Source organism: Kogia breviceps, chromosome 3 (genome assembly GCF_026419965.1).
Source record: "Kogia breviceps isolate mKogBre1 chromosome 3, mKogBre1 haplotype 1, whole genome shotgun sequence".
Lineage (NCBI taxonomy): Eukaryota > Metazoa > Chordata > Mammalia > Artiodactyla > Physeteridae > Kogia > Kogia breviceps.
The window spans coordinates 142,350,320-142,371,864 of record NC_081312.1 but is presented as its reverse complement, the minus strand read 5'-3'; the positions used below and the strand labels follow the sequence as shown (position 1 = coordinate 142,371,864).

The 21,545-nt window shown below is 36.2% G+C and overlaps 1 protein-coding gene across 17 annotated transcripts in view; it reads left to right on the top strand.

Annotated features, from left to right (window-relative positions):
- RNF111 (ring finger protein 111) overlaps positions 1-21,545 on the top strand; it is an 87,135-nt gene that overhangs the window by 33,708 nt on the left and 31,882 nt on the right. For all 17 annotated transcript variants that reach the window (XM_067029764.1, XM_067029768.1, XM_067029771.1 and 14 more), the window contains 2 exons: positions 3,050-3,948; positions 18,167-18,293. In XM_067029764.1, coding sequence (XP_066885865.1) covers positions 3,069-3,948; positions 18,167-18,293 — 1,007 coding nt within the window. In that variant the 5' untranslated portion in view covers positions 3,050-3,068. The remainder of the gene's footprint in view (positions 1-3,049; positions 3,949-18,166; positions 18,294-21,545) is intronic.

Sequence of the window (21,545 nt, the reverse complement as noted above, 5' to 3'; positions counted from 1 at the left end):
GTAATTGGTATGCTGCTGTTACAGCAATGAAATGATTGGATCAAACCAGTACAAAGAGGGACTAGTGTTATGGTTTCAGTATTGAAACACTGTATAATATCAAACCATTCATAATGTGGCCAAGGAGATAGATATATCTAGTGCAAACTTGCCTCCTTTGTAAATTAGGTCAGCCAATAACTTTTACAGAAATAAAAGACTAGATCATGATTTTATCAAGTAGCAAATAGTTCAGAACATTCTTTATTGATCCTTTGTGTTTATCTTGTTGCTTTTTTAGTTTAAAAAATATAGTATTGGTATTTATTTCTTTACCTGACCTTGCTCCTCTTCTTTTTCTTAGTTCAAAATAGAGCATACATTTGTACTCCCCTGGTGGGAACATCTCAGGTAATATGGGATGTTAATATTGCATCTAAGGACTGTATGACAATGCAGAGAAGTTACTGGTATACAAATGCACATACCACACACCACTCTATACACCACCATTCTCCCTTATTCCCTCCCCACCTTGAATGGGGCAGACAGAATTTACCAAAAACCAGAGCAGAGTTAACCATAAAGAGTTCATTATTTTGGCTATGGGGCATAAACTGATGGAAAAGAAATTGAGTTTAGTAAATTATGCTATGAATCACTTCTTTGTAAATTCACTTATGTATTCCTGGTCTCATAATTTATCTGTTCTTTTGGCAAGTTTTTATTGCCTCTCAGGATCTCCATTACCAAGGCCCAGAGGGTGACTTAGTAATTAAGGCTGAGGAGTCTAAGACACTTTTTTTCTTCAGCATATAAAGACTATTTCCTCAGAGATCCAACTCAGCACAGCTCCTGGGACACATGACTTCTGGAAGAACCCCAGATTTTTTCAAATTACATTTTTTTGATGTGAATCAAAAGAGGGGTCCATAATTATCTGATGCCCAGATAATTATGGTACTTTACATCTTGACTTTTTGGCAACAGCTTTATCGAGATATAATTCAGATACCATACAAGTCTCTCTTTAAGTGTACTGAACTCAGTAGTTTTCATAATATTCACTGAGTTGAACAACCATCAAAGGAATCTTAAAATATGTGGGTTTTTTGACCTTTTTTTAAACTTAGCATAGTGTTTTTGAGGTTCGTATCATGTTGTAACATGAATCAGTACTTCATTTCTTTTGATTACTGAGTATTAATCCATTTTGTGGATTTATTTATTCATCAGTTGATGGACATTTATGTTGTTTACACTTTTTGGCTCTTACTAATGGCTCTAATGGTGTTATGAATATTTGTGTATAAATTTTTGTGTGGATGTATGTTTTCATTTCTCTTGGGTGTATACCTTGGAGTGGAAGTGCTGGATCATATGATAACTCTGTGTTTAATCTTTTGAGGAACTACCAAACTATTTTCCCAAAGTTTATACACCATTTTACATTCCCACCAACAATGTATGAGGGTTCCAATTTCTTTACTTCCTTGCCAGCACTTGCTGTTATCTGTATTTTTTATTATAGCTATCCTAGTGGGACCAGCTTAAATCTTGAATCATATATACCTGTGCCTTATCGTTGTGGCCTGTTTTTTCTTGCATTTAATTATGGTGATCCTTGTGTGACTGGCCACCTCTCATAGTTGCTCATTGCTCTACCCATGTGTTCACCCATCTTTTTGTTCCTCCTTTACTGCTGATCCAGACAGGGCTTGATGACTGATCTTGGATACACCACCACCTGCCCTTGAAGAAGATAGAGGTTTTGATAGCTTCGTATAGAAATAGGTTGTTTCATTTTTTAATTACTGTTATCTGTTCATCTATTTGATAATAGTTATATACTAAAATATATACCTGTGAAGTTTTTTATTCCTGTAATTGTCATTTGTGGAGAAGAAAAAACTTGCTACTAAATATCTATCTTTTTTTCCTCTCTTTTTCGGAAGTAGTTTACAAAGTGCATGTTAAGTACAAAACTATGGTTTTAGAAGTTAAGTTAATGGTTACAACTCTTGGTGGGTGAAGTGACTGGAAGGGGATTTCTGGAGTGCTGGTTATTTTTTGTTTCTTGATCTTGGAGCTAGTTACATAGATGTGTGAGAATTCACCGAGCTATAGACTTAGAGTACATGTGTCTTTGTTATATACTTCAATAAAAACTTAAGTTAAAATTGTTAACATTGTTTAAATCATTTTTAGCACTAGTAAAGGTTTTCGTTTGTCATATTAACTACCTTTTAAATAAGTATATTCCATTTTGAGTCATTATATTTACTACCTTAAATTATCACCATTCTTGTATGTACATTGCGTTGATGTAGATGCTATCATTTCAAATCCCCTTGTTCAGCTGCTCATAGTTTCAGAGATTTAATGATTTAGATTCTTATATTAGCTGTAGAAAGTTTGATTTTATGTTCTGCTTTGTTGCTTTAACTGAATGATCTTTAGCAGTTCAGTTTTAGCTCTGGTCATTCTGTATGTGTCTAAAACTTTATGAAATGCAGTAGTTGTGCCTACTGTCTATTGGTGATTCAGGTTCTCATTGAAGACCAGAGTAGTATGAAGGAAAGAACCATGAAAGAGAAGCTATATTTATATTAGTTCATTGTTTATAGTAACACATCTAACATAGTAACCATATAGATGTACAGAAAGTATTTGATGTAATTATCACTTTAAAATATGATACCAGGAGAAAACCAGTATTGACTAATCAAAGTCTTTTGAATTCTAATCCTTTTATCTATTTTTACTATAATAGGTTTTGGAGAGATTGTTTGATTTTGACCAAATATGTTATGCTGCTGAAGTTAGGAAGATACACAATAAGATCAGTTTTTTGAAGTAGGCTTATGTTCTGTAATCTTTATTTCTAAAAATTGGGTTTATGGGTAAGAGGTATCAGAGAAAAATGACTCGTTACAGCCATTTTACATTCTGATGAGGAAAAGGCAATTCTGCCCTATTACAGGGATATTTTCAGTGGAATCTGAGAACTGTTTAAACAGTATAATAAAACACATTAACCATCTTTTAAATATCTTATTGTGTCTTCTAGGCCTTCCTTAAAGTTTCCCATGTCTCAATGGACTCCTGAATATAACAAGCTCTATACCTTAAAAGTGGATATGAAGAGTGAGATTCCTTCTGATGCACCAAAGACACAGGAGAGTCTGAAAGGGATCCTCTTGCATCCAGAGCCCATTGGGGCAGCCAGAAGTTTTCCTGCAGGAGTTGAGATGATTAATAGTAAAGTGGGGAATGAATTCTCACATTTGTGTGATGATTCTCAAAAACAAGAGAAGGACATGAATGGTAACCAACAAGAGCAAGCAAAAAGTGTTGTTGTGAGGAAAAAACGCAAAAGCCAGCAGGCTGGCCCTTCATACATGCAAAATTGTGCTAAAGAGAACCAGGGAATATTGGGATTGAGACAACACCTAGAAACACCAAGTGATGAAGATAATGATTCCTCTTTTAGTGATTGTCTTTCTTCTCCTTCATCTAGTCTACATTTTGGAGACTCTGATACTGTGACTTCAGATGAGGATAAAGAAGTCTCTGTAAGACATTCCCAGGCAATTTTGAGTGCTAAAAGTAGAACTCATAGTGCACGGTCCCATAAGTGGCCTCGGACTGAGACAGAATCTGTTTCAGGATTGTTAATGAAAAGACCTTGTTTTCATAGCAGTTCATTAAGGAGACTTCCATGCAGAAAGAGATTTGTGAAAAATAATTCCTCCCAGAGGACACAGAAACAAAAAGAGAGGATATTAATGCAGAGGAAAAAACGAGAAGTGTTAGCCCGAAGAAAATATGCTTTGCTCCCCAGTTCTAGTAGTTCTAGTGAGAATGACCTCAGCAGTGAATCCTCTTCCAGCTCATCAACTGAAGGAGAAGAAGATTTGTTTGTTTCTACCAGTGAAAACCACCAAAACAATCCAGCTGTTCCCTCAGGTAAAAATTTTGTTTTTTAAGTTTAGCATAGCATGGAAGCTATTGCATTTTGTTTGTGCTTATTTTCTTCTACATTTTAGTGATTTCATTGTATTTAGAAGGAATATGAGCCTCTATTAACTTTTATTTTTAAGCCATATAAATAAATTACCAACTGTAGTATTAAACCATGACCCCAATTCTAAGATACAATTCTAGTCACTAAAAAAATACGCTTATTTTTCCTTTAAGTACTCTTTTCTTACTGTTTACTCTTCCTTTGTCATGTTCTTTATCATGGAAAAATAATTTCAGGCATTTGAGAGGTAGCTTTTATTCTAATACTGGAACACAAACTTTTAGTCCTGACGGTGCTCAGCAGAGCCTGTGATTAATCAGTTAAAACTGAATCGATAGATGATTAACTTGAGCGTGCCCCTCACCACAGTAAAATGTTAAACTTAACTAGAATAAGTTCATGTACAGTCTCTGAAGTGTATGTTCCATATAAACCATTTTTACAGTTTGTTGTAATTTAAGGTAATTTGATGAAGTGAGCATTGAGGAGTGAAGTCTGAACTGAGGTAAAAGATAATTTCTTGTGAAAGTGTAAGGAAAGTGGGGTTGGGAGAGCTTTTTAAACGGCTAAGATAATGGTTTCCAATTACTGACACAGAGCTTTCCTAGTCTTTGCCTGATGTCCTGCCTGTTGAGGACAAAGTCTACTTAATAGTCTCCTGTGCAGATATGCCATTTCTCCCTCTTCTCTCCTTCTATATGGGTCCCTTCCTTTTCCAAGACACCCTTTCCTCTTCCACGTTTATTTTTCTATTCTTGCCAGAACCCTGAAATCAGTAACTTTGTTCTTAATTTTAGTCTTAGCTATGGTTAGTTCATTTTTTTTAACCTACCCAAATATTTGTTTTAAAAAGAGTTAATTGAGATCACCTGCAGCCGAATGGCGGTTACAGCAACCATTCCCTGAGGTTTCTTGAGAAAGAGGGAGGTAAGAATAGGAATTGTCTTGCTTAATTGTCACATTTCACATTTTTCTCAGGTGAAGAATGTGAAGACTCTAGTTTTGGAGGAGGAGCAGCCGAGTCCAATTTCTGCTTGCAATTAGTGAGGCAGGATGGTTGGTGATGTAAAGCAGAAGTTCTAAGGAACTGATATCTGTAGGAAGCATGAGAATAGAATAAATGTAGGCCTGGATCTTTGTTTTCATCTAGGAAGAAACGAGTTCATATATCCTCAAGTAGTCAAGATAAATGCAAACTCTGTAATTCATTTTTAAATCTTGTTTAGTACTAAGTGTAGCACGTGGGTTTTTTAACTGTTTCTCTTGGAAGAATTCATTATTTTCAGACATTATCCTTGTTTGTCTCCGGAAACACAAATCCAAAAGTTGAAGCCAAGTACTCCTGATGTTTTTTGGTGCCTAGATCAGTGTTTTAAACTAGTTTTTTTTTTTTTAAACATCTTTATTGGAGTATAATTGCTTTACAAGGGTGTGTTAGTTTCTGCTTTATAACAAAGTGAATCAGCTATACATATACATATATCCCCATATTTCCTCCCTCTTGCATCTCCCTCCCACCCTCCCTATAAACTAGTTTTTAATAATAACATTCACTTGGTGTGGAATTTTAAAAGTACCAAGAAAGTATAAAATAAAAAGTGAACGTTTACCTCCTCTCCTTAGGTCCCAGTCTTAGTACCCAGGAGTGATCTTCTTATCTCCTGCAGAAAATGTGAAAGTATATGTAAATGTAAATAAATAATGTGGGTTTTAAAAATATCAGTATGTATAGTTATCTCATTTTTTAAAAGCAGATGCATAATATTCCCTGTGCATGGATGTTCCAAAATTTATTTAACCAACTTTTGTTGATGAATATTTGCCACATTCATCAGCATTCAGCCTTCTACACACATTTTTTGCACATCTCGGCAAGCATATCTTAAGGAATAATTTTTAAAAGTATATCACAGGGTATATGCATTATAAAATTTGCTAGCAGCTGTTGCCAGAATGTCCTCAAGGAATTTGCCTCAAGTTCCTTTACTACCCAACAGTGGGTGATGTCATGATAGTAAAAATACCCAGTATTTGTTGGGTATTTACTCTGTGCTGGTAATGTTCTAAGTGTTTTATTTAATCCTCCCACCACTCCTATGAGGTGGATTTTGTCATTATCACCTTCATATCACAGACAGAGCATTTAGAAAACCATTTTAGAATGATTTAAATTCAGAATAAACTTAAGTATTGATGAGACTTAGCTGTATTGTCTAAAAGTTTTAGTGCTCTCAAAAAGTTGACTTCCTTAGATTCTTAAGAGATAGGGTTTTCTTCTAGATATATTTCTAGTGTTGGCTTTCTGATTCCAAGTCTAGTATATTTTAGTGTGTGTTAAGAATTAGAAAAGGATTGGAATGACTCAAAGTTTAATTAGATTTATCTACTGAACTTTAGTAATATGATTTATAGTATGGATGGATAGTAACTGGAGCTACTGGGACAACTTTTTCATACACTATCCATTGGTACTTATTGACTATTACTGTAGTGAACTGATGGAAAGAATGTTTTACATGTTAAGTATTTTGTTGTACCTTCAAACTCTCTAAGGCAAAACAGTTGTAGATAATTAATGGGTTTTGCCAGATTAACTAAGAATGAGTTGCTTTAGTCAGTGCTTTACATTGTATAACAAATATTGGTTCGTTTGTTGTAATCAGTAGATCTCTGTGTAGTCCCGATTTGCCTCTTGCTTCATTTTTGTCTTCTTTTTTTTAACATCTTTATTGGAGTATAATTGCTTTACAATGGTGTGTTAGTTTATGCTTTACAACAAAGTGAATCAGTTATACATATACATATGTTCCCATATCTTGCGGCTCCCTCCCACCCTCCCTATCCCACCCCTCTAGGTGGTCACAAAGCACAGAGCTGATCTCCCTGTGCTATGTGGCTGCTTCCCACCAGCTATCTATTTTACATTTGATAGTGTATATATGTCCATGCCACTCCCTCACCTTGTCTTTTAAATTTATTAGAGCTCTCTTTTCAAGCCTAGAAAGCCAAAATGACACACAACTTGAGTTGTTGGACATTGGGTTTTTCCTGTTTGCCAGTTGGGTAGAAAAATTATACATCCTATTTTGTTCCCTATTTATAATATTTGCCAAGAACTTCAGATGTTGTAAAATAACCCAGTATCAGCTAAGTTTCAGCGTGGGCTATTCAGTGTGCCTTCTCTGAACTGCTGCCTAAATTTTTGTTTTATAGTGCTGTAGCCTTTGGTTTCCCAATTAATTGTGTGTTTGAGGACCTCCTTATTTTATTAACTTTTAAATTAAGTATTTATAGATTATATTTCCTCCAGACTTGAAGGAAATGTAAATACTGTATATGCCCCCAAATACGAGAGCTAGAATATGTCAGTCCCATTTTCCTACTGAGGAGAAAAAAAAGTTTTGACTATCTTGAAATATACACTTTTAGGGCTGTAGTTAAAATAGATGTCTTAAAAGTAAATTACTAATTTATTTGCGTATATAAAATGTTGAATAAATGTCAATTTAGAAATATTGCTTATTGGTACCCAGATTTTCTGATAACAGTTTTATTCACACAGGCACCTTAGACTTTGGTGACTTGGTAATTGCTAGAACCACTTTTTAAGTCATTAGACAGTTTTTAAGATCATATTATCCTCATCTTTGTGTAAGACGTAGCACTTGCTAACTCCCATGAGTTATGCTGTCACTGGAACTTTTATCCCAAACTGCAGATACCATTTTCCCTTATGTTATGACTGGGAAATCCCTATTTCACAGGGTTTTTCTTGTTTTGTTTTATATCTGATAGCAGTGTGTTTTATTTACAGCTTTTAGAAAATGTATCCAACAGCTATATATTCATATTTTCTGACTGCACTCCATACCATATTGACTTAGGAGTTTTACAAGTTTGCTTAAGATGTTCAGCCCTTGGAAGTGTGAAGTCCTAACACTAGGAATTAAATTATAATTCTTTTTTTCCTTTTCCAAAAATAACATTGATAGAGTTTTTGTTGTTATTTTATTATTTTTATATGGGGATTTTCACATATTTTTAATATAAAAATATATAAGTATACAATGAACTTCCACATAGTCATAATCTAACGTCAGTTTTCAACATTCTGCCATTCTTATCTGATCTCTCATCCCTCACTTTTTTTTTTAGTGGAGAATTTCAGAACAATTTCTGACATCATACCATTTAATTTGTTTTATATACTACATATTTCCTGCAAACTGGTGGATCTAAAAGCTTGATTAGATTCAGCAACTCTTCCTTGGTAGTGCTGTGGACTTTCTGTTGCATCACATGTTAAAATTGATTAGAGGTTTCAGATGGTGTCATCCTGATCCTTCCACTATAAAGTTCCCCATCAACATTTCATGTAATACTTTCAGCAGCTTTGATGATCTTGCGTAGATCGATTATTTCATTAAGGGTTGCAAAATGCTGACTTTCTATCATTCTGTTATATTTATTAATGGAGTTTATTTCATAAGGAAGAATTCTCCCTGCATCAGGTAATTGTTTACTCTGAAATGAAGGTCATACAGTAAATGTAAGATGAATGCTTGAGTCTTTACCTTCATTTACACTTTTCAGAATAAACTTTAGCAATATTCAGAGAGGTTTTTCATTTTCAATTATCATTTTGAACTCATGGATTTTAGCATAGTTGATGTGTTGCGGTCTTTTTATTCTTTTTGATGTTCAAATAGTTTCATCTTTGGCCAGTGGGAGCATCTTCAAGTTGGTTTGTGTCCTTTTTTTTTTTTTTTTTTTTGGTATGCGGGCCTCTCACTGTTGCGGCCTCTCCCGTTGTGGAGCACAGGCTCCGGACGCGCGGATGCAGTGGCCATGGCTCACGGGCCCAGCCGCTCCGCGGCACGTGGGATCTTCCCGGACCGGGGCACGAACCCGCGTCCCCTGCATTGGCAGGCGGACTCTCAACCACTGCGCCACCAGGGAAGCCCTGTGTCCTTTTTTTAAAAAAAATTTTATTTATTTTTGGCTGTGTTGGGTCTCTGTTGTTGCGCACGGGCTTTCTCTAGTTGTGGCGAGCGGGGGCTACTCTTCGTTGCTCTGCATGGACTTCTCATTGTGGTGGCTTCTCTTGTTATGGAGCACGGACTCCAGGCGCGCGGGCCTCACTAGTTGCAGCATGCGGGCTCAGTAGCTGTGGCTCACAGGCTCTAGAACGCAGGCTCAGTAGTTGTGGCACACGGGCTTAGTTGCTTCACGGCATGTGGAATCTTCCCAGAACAGGGCTCGAACCTGTGTCCCCTGCATTGGCAGGCGGGTTCTTAACCACTGCGTCACAAGGGAAGTCCCTGGTTTGTGTCCTTTTGATGCCACTCCAGTAGTCTTTAATAACTTCCTTACTCTCTGATGTAACAAGATAAGTCCAGATTCATCCTTTACATTTCCTGTTCCAAACCTGGAACCAGTCATTCCAAGCACTCCTGATTTCCTTTTATTGAGAAATGATAGTTAGAAGCTATCCACTGGGAACGAAAGTGCTCATTGTTCTACTGGGTTATCATTGCTTTTTGTCTTTCTTAATGGACAGAGTTAGGAATGTAAAGATTTTAGAAAGATAAATCATTAATTCATGTGACTATTTCCATTGAAAATTTAGGATTAGGGTTTTTATGTAAGCTTGTGTTTTATTTTTGGATCTCTTTACTCTTACATTGAAAATCTGGATTCTTAACACTATTATCAATTACTTTTTTATTCTATACAAACTATAAATACATAGACATAAGTGAACACTCATAAATGAATGTAAATGAACATCTTTACAATTATTACTAACAGTAATTCTATTGAATACAATAAAAGATTTTTCTATGTGGTTCCTTTTTTTTGCCCTTGGCTGGTTTTCTGTGTGGTTATGCCACCAATTTAATATGCATTTAGTTTAGGATCATTTATTTATTTTGTGATTGTTGCAAAGTATTTTATTTTGTTTTTTTAAGAGATTTGTAAAAATTTTTTAGTTTTGTTTTTTAATTATGTGAAATATTTACCTGGTTCCAAAGTCAAAACTTTTAAACAAGATATATTCATTGAGGTCTAGTTTTCCACCTCTGCCCTCTCTTCCTATCTTTTTCTCCCTAATACATAATCATTTTTCACTAGTTTCTGTTTTAGTTTGTTGTTCCATTTTTTTTCTCTTCAAAAATATTAGGGCTTCCCTGGTGGCACAGTGGTTAAGAATCTGCCTGCCAGTGCAGGGGACATGGGTTCAAGCCCTGGTCCGGGAAGATCCCACATGCTGCGGAGCAACTAAGCCCGTGCGTCACAACTACTGAGCCCGTATGCCACAACTACTGAAGCCCGTGCACCGAGAGCTGAGCTCTGCAACAAGAGAAGCCACTGCAATGAGAAGCCTGTGCACTGCAACGAAGAGTAGCCCCCGCTCACCGCCACTAGAAAAAGCCTGCGTGTAGCAACAAAGACCCAACACAGACAAAAATAAAATAAATGAAATATATTTATTTTAAAAAATTATCAAATATGTGTGTGTGCATATATATATACACACACATACATACATCTCCGCTTACTCAAAACATATCTTTTTTTCATTTAACAATGTATACAGTTGTTAGAGTATAGAGATATAATAGAGGAATAAAAGTTTATATATGATGAGATATAAAGGATATATAGGCTTTTATTCCTCTATTCATTCTTTTTCATTCCTCTTTTATTTTTTCCACAGGTCCACAGTACTCCATTGTATAGTTATACCCTGATTTGTTCAACTAGTCCCCTATCGATGGACAGTTTGCAGACTTTTACTGTTATGAATAGCATTGCAGTGAATAGCTTTTTGTATATGTCATTTAATAGTTTTTGCCATTGTGTCTTTGGGATAGAATTCTAGGAGGGGGTTGTTGAGTCAAAGATAAAAGAATATGTTATTTTAAAAATATGGCCAGGGCTTCCCTGGTGGCGCAGTGGTTGAGAGCCTGCCTGCCGATGCAGGGGACACGGGTTCGTGCCCCGGTCCGGGAGGATCCCACGTGCCGCGGAGCGGCTGGGCCCGTGAGCCATGGCCGCTGAGCCTGCGTGTCCGGAGCCTGTGCTTCGCAACGGGAGAGGCCACAACAGTGAGAGGCCCGCATATCAAAAAAAAAAAAAAAAAAAAATATGGCCAGATTTCCCTATGAGGATCGTAACCATTTTGGGTCCATCAGCAGTGTGTGAAAGTGCCTATTTTTCCAAAGCCTTTCCAGCAGAATTAGTTGTCAGATTTTAATTTTTGGCCCATCTGAGAGGCAAGAAATAGTATGTCAGTGCATTTTTAATTTGTATTTTTTATCACTATTGTTTGTGTGTCTTTTCATATATTTAAAGTTCATTTGCATTTCTTGTGGTCAATCTATTCATTTCATTTGCCTGTTTTTCTGCCGGAATATTGGTCTTCATTCTTGCTTCCATTTTTAGACGTTTTTTATATATTAGAGGTATATATCCTATATAACACATTTTCCTCAAATTGGTCATTAGTTTTTTGACTCTGCAGTACTTCTTTACCTTGCCAACATTTTTTTGAATTAGTCACATTTATTGACCTTTACTGTTTCTGGGTTTTTGAATCATAATTAGGAAAGTTTTTCCCACTCCAAGTTTAAAAGGAAACTAACCCATTTCCCCCCTAGCCCTTGTATCGTTTACCTTTTTTTTTAAACGTATAAAGCGCAGATCAATTTGATCTTGTCCTCATGTACAGTGCGAAGAATGGATCCTTTTTGTCTCATGTGGCTATCCAATTATCCCAAACAAATCATTAAAAACTTTCCTATTGACTTGAGTTGCCATCTTTGTCATATGTTAAATTTCCATAAGTATTTGGATCTATTAATGGAGCTTTCATACTGTTCCGTTGGTTGGTTTGCCTGTCCACGCACTAGAAGCACACTGTTTTAATTATAGACTCTTTCATGTTTTCGTGGTTATTCTTGCCTGTTTATTCTTCCAAGTGAACTTATAATCAACTTTTTATCTGAGGATGGTGCTAGTGGGGAGACACATGATGATATTTTTATTGGGATTATATTTGTAGGCTAAATTAGGGTGAACTGACATCTTTAGGATTTGGGGTATTCCTCTTCCAGAGTATGCAGTGTCTTTTCATTTACTGAAATCTAGTTTTGTATCTTTTTTTAAAAATAAATTTTATTTATTTATTTTTGGCTGTGTTGGGTCTTCATTGCTGTGCGTGGGCTTTCTCTAGTTGCAGCGAGGGGGGCCACTCTTCTTTGCAGTTCGCAGGCTTCTCATTGCAGTGGCTTCTCTTGTGGAGCATGGGCTCTAGGTGCACAGGCTTCAGTAGTTGTGGCACGTGGGCTCAGTAGTTGTGGCTCATGGGCTCTAGAGCACAGGCTCAGTAGTTGTGGTGCACGGGCTTAGTTGCTCCACGGCATGTGGGATCTTCCTGGACCAGGGATTGAACCCGTGTCTTCTGCATTGGCAGGTGGATTCTCAACCACTGTGCCACCCGGGAAGCCCCCTAGTTCTGTATCTTGCAGGGAATGTTTTACAGGTTTTTATTTGTTTTTTTTAACAGCTTCATTGAGGTATAATTTACCTACCATAAAATTCATCCATTTAAAGTATACAATTCAGTGATTTTTAGTAAATTCAGAGCTGTGCAGCCATTACTGCAGTACAGTTTCAGAACATTTCCATTAATCCCCAAAGATCCCATTTCCCTGTTTGTTTATAGTTAATCCCTGTCCTACCCTCACTTCCACATACAGCCTCTAATCTGTTGCTGTCTGTATAGACTCGCTTTTTCTGGACATTTCATATAAATCATACAATATGTGGTCTTTTGTGTCTGGCTTCTTTCACTTAGCATAGTGGTTTTTTTGTTTGTTTGTTTTGTTTTGTTTTGCGGTACGCGGGCCTCTCAGTGTTGTGGCCCCTCCCGTTGCGGAGCACAGGCTCCGGACGCGCAGGCTCAGCGGCCATGGCTCACGGGCCTAGACGCTCCGCGGCATGTGGGATCTTCCCGGACCGGGGCACAAACTCGTGCCCCCTGCATCGGCAGGCAGACTCTCAGCCAGTGCGCCACCAGGGAAGCCCAAGCATAGTGTTTTTGAGGTTCATCCATGTCATAGCAGATATTAGTACTTAGTTTCAGTTCATTTTATTTTATTTTTATTTAATTCTATTCTGTTCTACTTATTATTTAGTTCCTTTATAGTATTCCATTGTACGGATTTGTTTACCATTAGTCAGGTGATGGACATTTAATTGTTTTTAGTATTTGACCATTGTGAATAATGCTGCTGTGAACCTTTGGGTACAGATTCTTGGTGTATGTATATGTTTTCATTTCTGTTTGATAGATACCCAACAGAAGAGTCCCAAAGAAGAGTCAAAGCTGTTAAAACTTCAGTAACTTTTGTGACCGCAAAAGACAGGAGCAGTAGCGTAACACGAAGATTCTTTTGATAGTAATTAGCACCAGCTTGTTGACTAGTTACGGCATGGTGATATACTTCATGTAAAGAGCCTGAGTTTAGAATTGAAATTAGGTGTTAATGCCAAGTGTTACTCATGTTTGCTTGACAAGTCGTTTAAACTTTCTAAGTTTCAGTTTCTTCATGGAGCTAGACATGCAGAATATTATACATGGGACAAAGTATGTGCTCACAAATTGGAAGCTATTCTTGTTATTGGCATCATACCAGACTTAAGGCACAGGGGGACCAGAATAATCAATGATTTTGGGGGGTTCTTGAAGACCTCTGTCAGAGAAACCATTGGTTTTTTTTGTTTGTTTGTTTGTGTTTGCGGTACGCGGGCCTCTCACTGCTGTGGCCTCTCCCGTTGCGGAGCACAGGCTCCGGACGCGCAGGCTCAGCGGCCATGGCTCACGGGCCCAGCCGCTCCGCGGCATGTGGGATCTTCCCGGACTGGGGCACGAACCCGTGTCCCCTGCATCGGCAGGCGGACTCTCAAACCACTGCGCCACCAGGGAAGCCCGAAACCATTGTTTTTGTTACCATTGTTACACTACCCAGGTTATTACGTTTTATTTTTCTCATGATGTATTAATACATTATTGATAGGGGGATTTTTGCTGAAACTATGTCTCCAGTCAAAAATGTGTTAAAACGTACAAACAAAATAAGTAATCTTAAAAGAAATAGCTAAATCACCTGCAGTCCCATCACTCTTAGCTGCACTCAAGTCTCTTGTCCTTTAATATTTCTACATGTAAATAACATGAAAATGAAATTGGCCCAATAAGAAGTGACCTATTGTCTTGATTTTTTAAAAGCTATATTAAGGTTAACTTCATAATTTTAGGAATATTTCCTTTAAATTGTGTTTTAAATAATAGTCATTCTAAAGATGCCCAAGTCTTGCCAAATTGTGATTATTATTTAGTTACATGATTTTTATGTATTATGTTCAAGTTCTGCTTATAAAGATTCTTTTTAGAAAAATGATGTTTGAGCAATAGAGTAACAGTACCTAAATGAGTTATTTATATAACTTTTAGTTATACAATCTCTGTTCATAAAAAATTATATAAATTGAATTTTAATGCATTAGCAAAGCTAGCTTTGTATCATTTATCATTGGAACTTCAGAATGTTACATTTATATTTGACTTTGCATAACTGTGTAAAAGGTATTTAATAATGTTAGGTGATTTTTTTTTACAGGCTTGTAAAGAAATTTCATGTATACATATATGGAGAAAAATCACTAATAAAGCTGATATATAGATGTAGCTTTTCTCTATGTAAAGTGGTAATGTCCAGTTGGTGGGTTAAAATAAGAGAGGTGTTTTTAATTTAAAAAATCCATGGTCTTTTGTTTTTATATATAATGCTTTTAGTTTTAAATATATGATTGCCTGTGTACGCTTACCTTAAGCTGCATTGTGTATGTGATTACGAAGAATTAGAAAAGTAATTTGGAAATTGAATTGATAATATTATTTTAAATAGCCGCTGAGTGCTGCTATTTTGTTTTTCTCTGCCTATATTTATGCTGTTAAAAATACATTTGACCTGAACGTGTGTATGTGTGTAATCTTTAGAACTTTGAAACTACTTTTAAAATTTGCACATCTCACAATTTTTAAATCTTAATTTTTTAAATATTTAATGGATAGAACAATTTGCAAGTATTCCAAAATAAAAATATTATGGAATATTTTAAAAATAACTATTTCTTCAATCAGATCATCTTTTATTGCCTCTGTGATTTACCAGTGCCTTCCTTGTTATCCTCTTTGGAGTATCAGAGAGCATGTTATAGATCTTTGTCATGGGCTTGTAACCTCCTTCGGATACTGGCCCCTTTTGAAGTAGTGCAGATATTTGATGATGTAGAGTTATATTAGAGATGAAATTCCAGGTTGTCTGGGAATGGTGCCTCTGGTGAAGGAATGTAGTCTGCGTAAATTCCACAGTGAGAAGAAAGTTGAGCCATTTGTTGTCATTGTGCTAAGCAAGAGTTCTGTAAGAGTTGGATAAAAATGAATATACGGTATCAATGGAATACCACCGTACGAGTAGAAAATGTAATGAAGAAAGGGAGCATGTTTAGAAGAGCGGCAAAGAGGATGAAGAGTGTAAGAATAATCTCAATAGGAGTATATTTAGCTTCTTTGAAGAAAATTATGTAGCTTTATAGAGAGTTACAATTAGAATCAAAGCAAACCCTCAGTTTTTCTACAGGTTTATAAATATGATATTGGTAGATGGCAAGATATGTTCTTGGATGAAAGTATGTATATTATAGAGATATCAGGGCTTTGTTAGTGATGCTTAATGCCAATCCAGTCCAAATCTCAAGAATTTTTCTCTCCCCTTGATTTTATAATCCTGAAGAATAATTAGGAAAACCTGAATCTACTAAATATCAAAATAGAATTATTCCAGTCTTTTCAACAAATAATGTTGGGACAATTATGTATCTACATGCTAAAAAGGTGAATTTAGACCTTTTATATCATGTCAGACACAGAAATTAACAAAATGGATCACAGACCTAAGTGTAAGAGCTACATTATACAACTTCTAGAAGAAACATACAAATTCTCAGTCACCTTTGGTTATGCAGAGATTTCTTTAAAAGGTCACCAAAAACATGATCCATTAAAGAAATAGCTGATTTGGGCTTCATCAAAATGAAAGACTTTTATGTTTCATAAGACACCATTAAGAGAATGAGAAGAATATATACTACTATACATGCAGTAGAACAGCTATAATAAAAAAGAGATGGTAACAATTAGTGGCGAAGATGTAGAGAAAATGGAGCCCTCATTTTCCTGGTGGGAATGTAAAACTGAACAGTCACTTAGGAAAACAATTTGTCACTTTATTAAAATGCTAAACATAAATTTACCATAGTATTTAGAAATTGCATTCCTAAGTATTTACCCAAGAAAAATGAAAGTACATGTATGCCTGAAGTACGTGTATTTATTTGTAATAGCCAAAAGTGAGAAAAATTCAGATGTCCATCAACAGAAGAGTGGATAAACAAACTGTGATGTATTCATATGATAGGATACTGCCCAGCAGTAAAAAATAATGAACTATTGATACACACAACAACATGAATAAATCGCAAAATAAGTACACTCGGTGAAATAAGACAGATATGAAAGTATATGTAATGTATTACTCCATTTATATTGAGCTCTTGAAAATACAGATCAATCCATAATGACAGAAAGCATGTTAGTTGTTGTAGGGATGTAGAGATGGGGTTAGAGGGACAATGATTGACTGAAATAGGGCATGTGGGATCCTTTTAGGGAGATGGAAATGTTCTAAAACTGGATTGAGGTGATGTCTGTGCTCCATAAACACACTAAAATCAGTGAAATGTACACTCAAAGTGGGTGAAATTTTAAGCTCTCAATATTCTTATTATGGGAAAATTCTTATCACAAGATATTACTTGTAAACTGTTGTCTGATCTTTACATTGACAGGTGATAGTAATGAAGAGAGAAGAATGTTTTTAAAAAGAAGACATTTTAGCCCTAGATTTGTGGAAAATATAGCAAGAGAAGAAATGGAGCATAACTTTTCTTTTTTTGTTGTTGTTTAACCATCTTGACCATTTTAAAGTATGCAGTTCAGTAGTTTTAAGAATATTCACGTTGTTGTGAAACAGATCTCCAGAACTTTTTCTTCTTGCAATCTGAAACTCCATACCCATTAAACAACTCCCTTTTCCTTCCACCCCCCAGCTCTGGGAACCACCATTCCACTTTTTCTAGGAATTTGACTACTTTAGATGCCTCACATAAGTGAAATCATACAGTGTTGTTTTGTCACTGGGTTATTTCACTGAGCAGGGCCAGATTCTATTTATAATCTTATCTAATGCCATAAGTAAAAATTAGTTCTAGGTGAAGTAAATATTAAGGAAACACATTGCACCAAATATAGTATGTACCATCTTCTAGATGAGGAAGCACTTTCCGAACTTGGAATACTTTAGAAAAGAACACGTACAAAAAAATTACAGATTTTGTAGCACAAAACTGAAAAGCTACTGTGTTTTTCTTAAAAGAATACCATATTACATAAATTAAAAAACCTTGAAGAAAACTTAGAGAGTGTAGTATCTTCATTTTAGATATTAAAGGGTTGATATCTTATAGAATGTGAATATCTTACATAAGATCTTAAATCAGTACTTTTAGATATTACAGTATTAATATCTTTATATAAGATTATACAAATTCAAATGGAAAATACTAAACGTTTATAAAGAACAAACAAAAATCATAAGAGGAAACAAACATGCAAATTAAGAGAGTAAGGACTGTTTTCACTTTGCAAAGTGAGCTCTGGTTTTAAAAACTTTGATTTGACAAATGAATTTTACTTTTGTAATGAATTTCAGTCTTCAAAGTCAAAATAAAAATTTTTGTCTTTAAGTTAGCTGACAGGCATATGCTCTTTATTTTTTTAATTGAAGCATAGTTGATTTACAATGTGTTAATTTCTGCAAAGTGATTCAGTTATATATACATCCTTTTTTTTTGGTATTCTTTTCCATCGTGGTTTATCATAGGATACTGAATATAGTTCCTTGTGCTGTATAGTAGGACCTTGTTGTTTATCCCATATGCCCTTGAAATGTTTTTTCTTTTTGTTTCCAGGAAATATTGATGAAGATGTTGTGGTGATAGAAGCTTCCTCCACTCCCCAGATCACTGCCAATGAAGAAATTAATGTTACCTCAACTGACAGTGAAGTGGAGATTGTAACAGTTGGGGAAAGCTATCGGTAAGATTTTAATTCCTAGTTGTATATTTGAAGTTTTAAATGTAAATATTTAGACCCATTTGTGCTGCAGATATTTGCATTTTTAAACTTTTTTTTTCTTTACCTAGTTTTAGTGTGTGTATACCAACCAGATTAGTGGTTGTCAAACCAGAATGTGTTAGATTCATCTGGGAAGATGATAAAATATATATTGTTGCCTGGATCATCGCCCAGACCAGCTGAACCAGAATCTTAGGAATCAGTATTTTTTTAAGCACCCCAAGTATACAGTGAGTGTTGAGTCATTGCTCTAGATAAACATCATTTTTACTTGGTGTTTTATAAAATTGAATTTGTTTTATGATTCAGTACGTTCACAAACTCCTCTGAAATTTAGATGTGAATAGTACATAAGTATTGGGAATGATATTGGTATCTCATTAATACCAGTGATGTTTAGGCTGTTATGTTAGGACAACTTAGTATAAAACATAGTTTTTGGATTTTTTTGTCCTTCACTCAGTAATTTTATATAAGCCCTGTAGTAAAAAATGAATGAGATATCCTCATTTGTTTTGATAAATAACTGGAAATGACATTGCCCTTTTGAGAATCACTTTGACGGGAAAAAAAAAAAGAGAGAGAGAGAGAGAGAGAGAGAGAGACCCCAACACAATTCATTTTGTGCTTTAGATGATTACAAATACTGGTAAAGGAAGCAGTGAAGTACTCCTCTCTTTCGTTTGATACACCAAACTGTGGAGGAATCTTAATTTTTGTGTTGGAATGAATTTAGAAATGCACTTGCTTATTGTATTTTGTTATTGATTTTTTAAAAAAGCGTTCTTATTTTGGAAGCATGTTACAATCATACCTAGAACGTGCTTCTTTACTTGCCACTTTCCCATTGGAGTACTACTTCTAATGGCATGGAAGAGAGCACTCTATAATATATCCCTGTTTAAGCTTTAAATGATTTTCCCAGACTCCGAGGAAAATCGATACTCCACAGTATGTGCCACAGTTGTTCTGTGACTGTCCATAGTGGTTGGTACAGCACTGACTCAGTTTTTATGAGCTATAACAATTGTTGAAACTAAGGACCTGTTTTTTTGTGGAACTGGAGAGCTTTCTTTTCATGTAGATGCTTAAATGTTCAAGCAGATGCGTTTACATAGTGATAGACTGTGCTCTTGAAAAAGACACAAAGTGCTCATTAGCCATATTTATTTTCCTTATGGTTACCTAGAATATTCACTTTGTCACTTTAGCTGGCTCTTGGCCCTTCCTGTTTAAGAGAATGTATCTGTGTTTCAGATGCCTTTGTGTCAGGATTTGACAGTTGGCACTAGTTATAGGGGCGACTAAGGCCTCTGTGAAACTGTTTCTCCTACATCAAGTTTTTTGCCGGTACTTTACTCAGCATTATATTTGGAGTTAGGACATCCTGTGAAGTTTTCACAGAAGTGCTGCATAGTGGATGTGGAAGTTTCTGCAGCTGTTAACAGCTTCTGAGAAATAATAGACTACTCAGTCTCTCATCAAAGACTCTTGGTTTCTCAAGAATTTTAAATGGTGATCATTCTCCTTATCTAAAACCATTTCAGCTTGAAATATTTGTTTACCTTCATGCCTTAATCTATACAATTCTTGCTGGAATACACGGTGTTTTTTTAAAACTCTGTCTCAGGATTTAACCTCTGTACTTCTGTTACTTGAAAACTTAATTTTAGAATTTGAACTTCTTTCTAAACTTTTAGGCTCTATAATTGCTGAGGCCATTGTCAGCTCAGTTTGAACTTCGGAGTTCTCTTCTGAGTGGTCAAGCTTATACGATGACTGCATGTTAGTGGATCTGGCTCACCCTTTCCATACATAGTGACAATAAGCTTAGAGGCAGTTTTACGTTCAGTTTGGGCAGGAGAAAAAAACCAACTTTGTAAGCCCCATCTTTCTAAAACATATATTTTTTTCTCCTTGAAGCCTGAGGACTGCATATTCTACATACTATCCCTCTGTACCCTTAGTCCAGATCATTACAGTGAGTCCTTTAAGAATTTTTCAAAATAAAATATATGCTGGGACTTCCCTCGTGGCGCAGTGGTTGAGAGTCCACCTGCTGATGCAGGGGACACGGGTTTGTGTCCCGGTCCGGGAGGATCCCACATGCCGCAGAGCGGCTGGGCCCGTGAGCCATGGTCGCTGAGCCTGCGCGTCTGGAGCCTGTGCTCCGCAACGGGAGAGGCCACAGCAGTGAGAGGCCCGCCTACCACACACACACACACACACACACACACACACACACACACACACGCAAAATATATATATATATATATATATGCTGTAAGTAATTTAGTACAATACATATAATTAAAAGATGATAAAAGCATTTGGTGTTGAGGGTTTGTGATTATATGCCTTTAAAGCCTAAAGCAGCTCAAACGGTGATGTTTCTTACAGTAAACTAGCTACAACTATCCGTACCTCTCCTGATGGCAAGAACTCTTTCCGGTGCTTTGAATCTCTTTTAGACAGTCCCAGAAACTTAGCTTGGTTTGGGACTCCGAAAGCCATGCTTTGCAGATCCAGTCTAAACTAAACATAGAAGGTCATGTGAACGTTAAATGTTTAGGGTGTTGATATTTTTGTTACTATACCTATGGTGAATAATTTTAGGTATTAACATAAAATGTAAATAATTGATTATAACCCAGGTGAATATTCAAAGTAAACATTGAAAAGGGAGCAGCATTCTTGAAACAGAATCCTGTATTTTACACCAGTGATTGGTCTAACATATCATTTTTCATTTTCTGAGGTCAGTTAATTGGTGAACATTTGTTTAACATTTAATTCAGCAGATGTTTATTGAGTGCTAGGCATTATGCTAGTCAGAATTTTAAATTCTGTTATGATTATTTCTCTGGAGAATTCTTTTAAAAAATATTTGTTTATTTATTTTTGGCTGTGTTGGGTCTTCATTGCTGTACACGGGCTTTCTCTAGTTGTGGTGAGCGGGGGCTACTCTTCATTGCGGTGCGTGAGCTTCTCATTGCGGTGGCTTCTCTTGTGGAGGATAAGCTCTAGGCATGAGGGCTTCAGTAGTTGTTGTGCATGGGCTTCAGTAGTTGTGGCTCGCAGGCTCTAGAGCCGAGGCTCAGTAATTGTGGTGCACGGGCTAGCTGCTCTTCGGCATGTGGGATCTTCCCAGACCAGGGCTTGAACCCTTGTCCCCTGCATTGGCAGGCAGATTCCTAACCACTGTGCCACCAG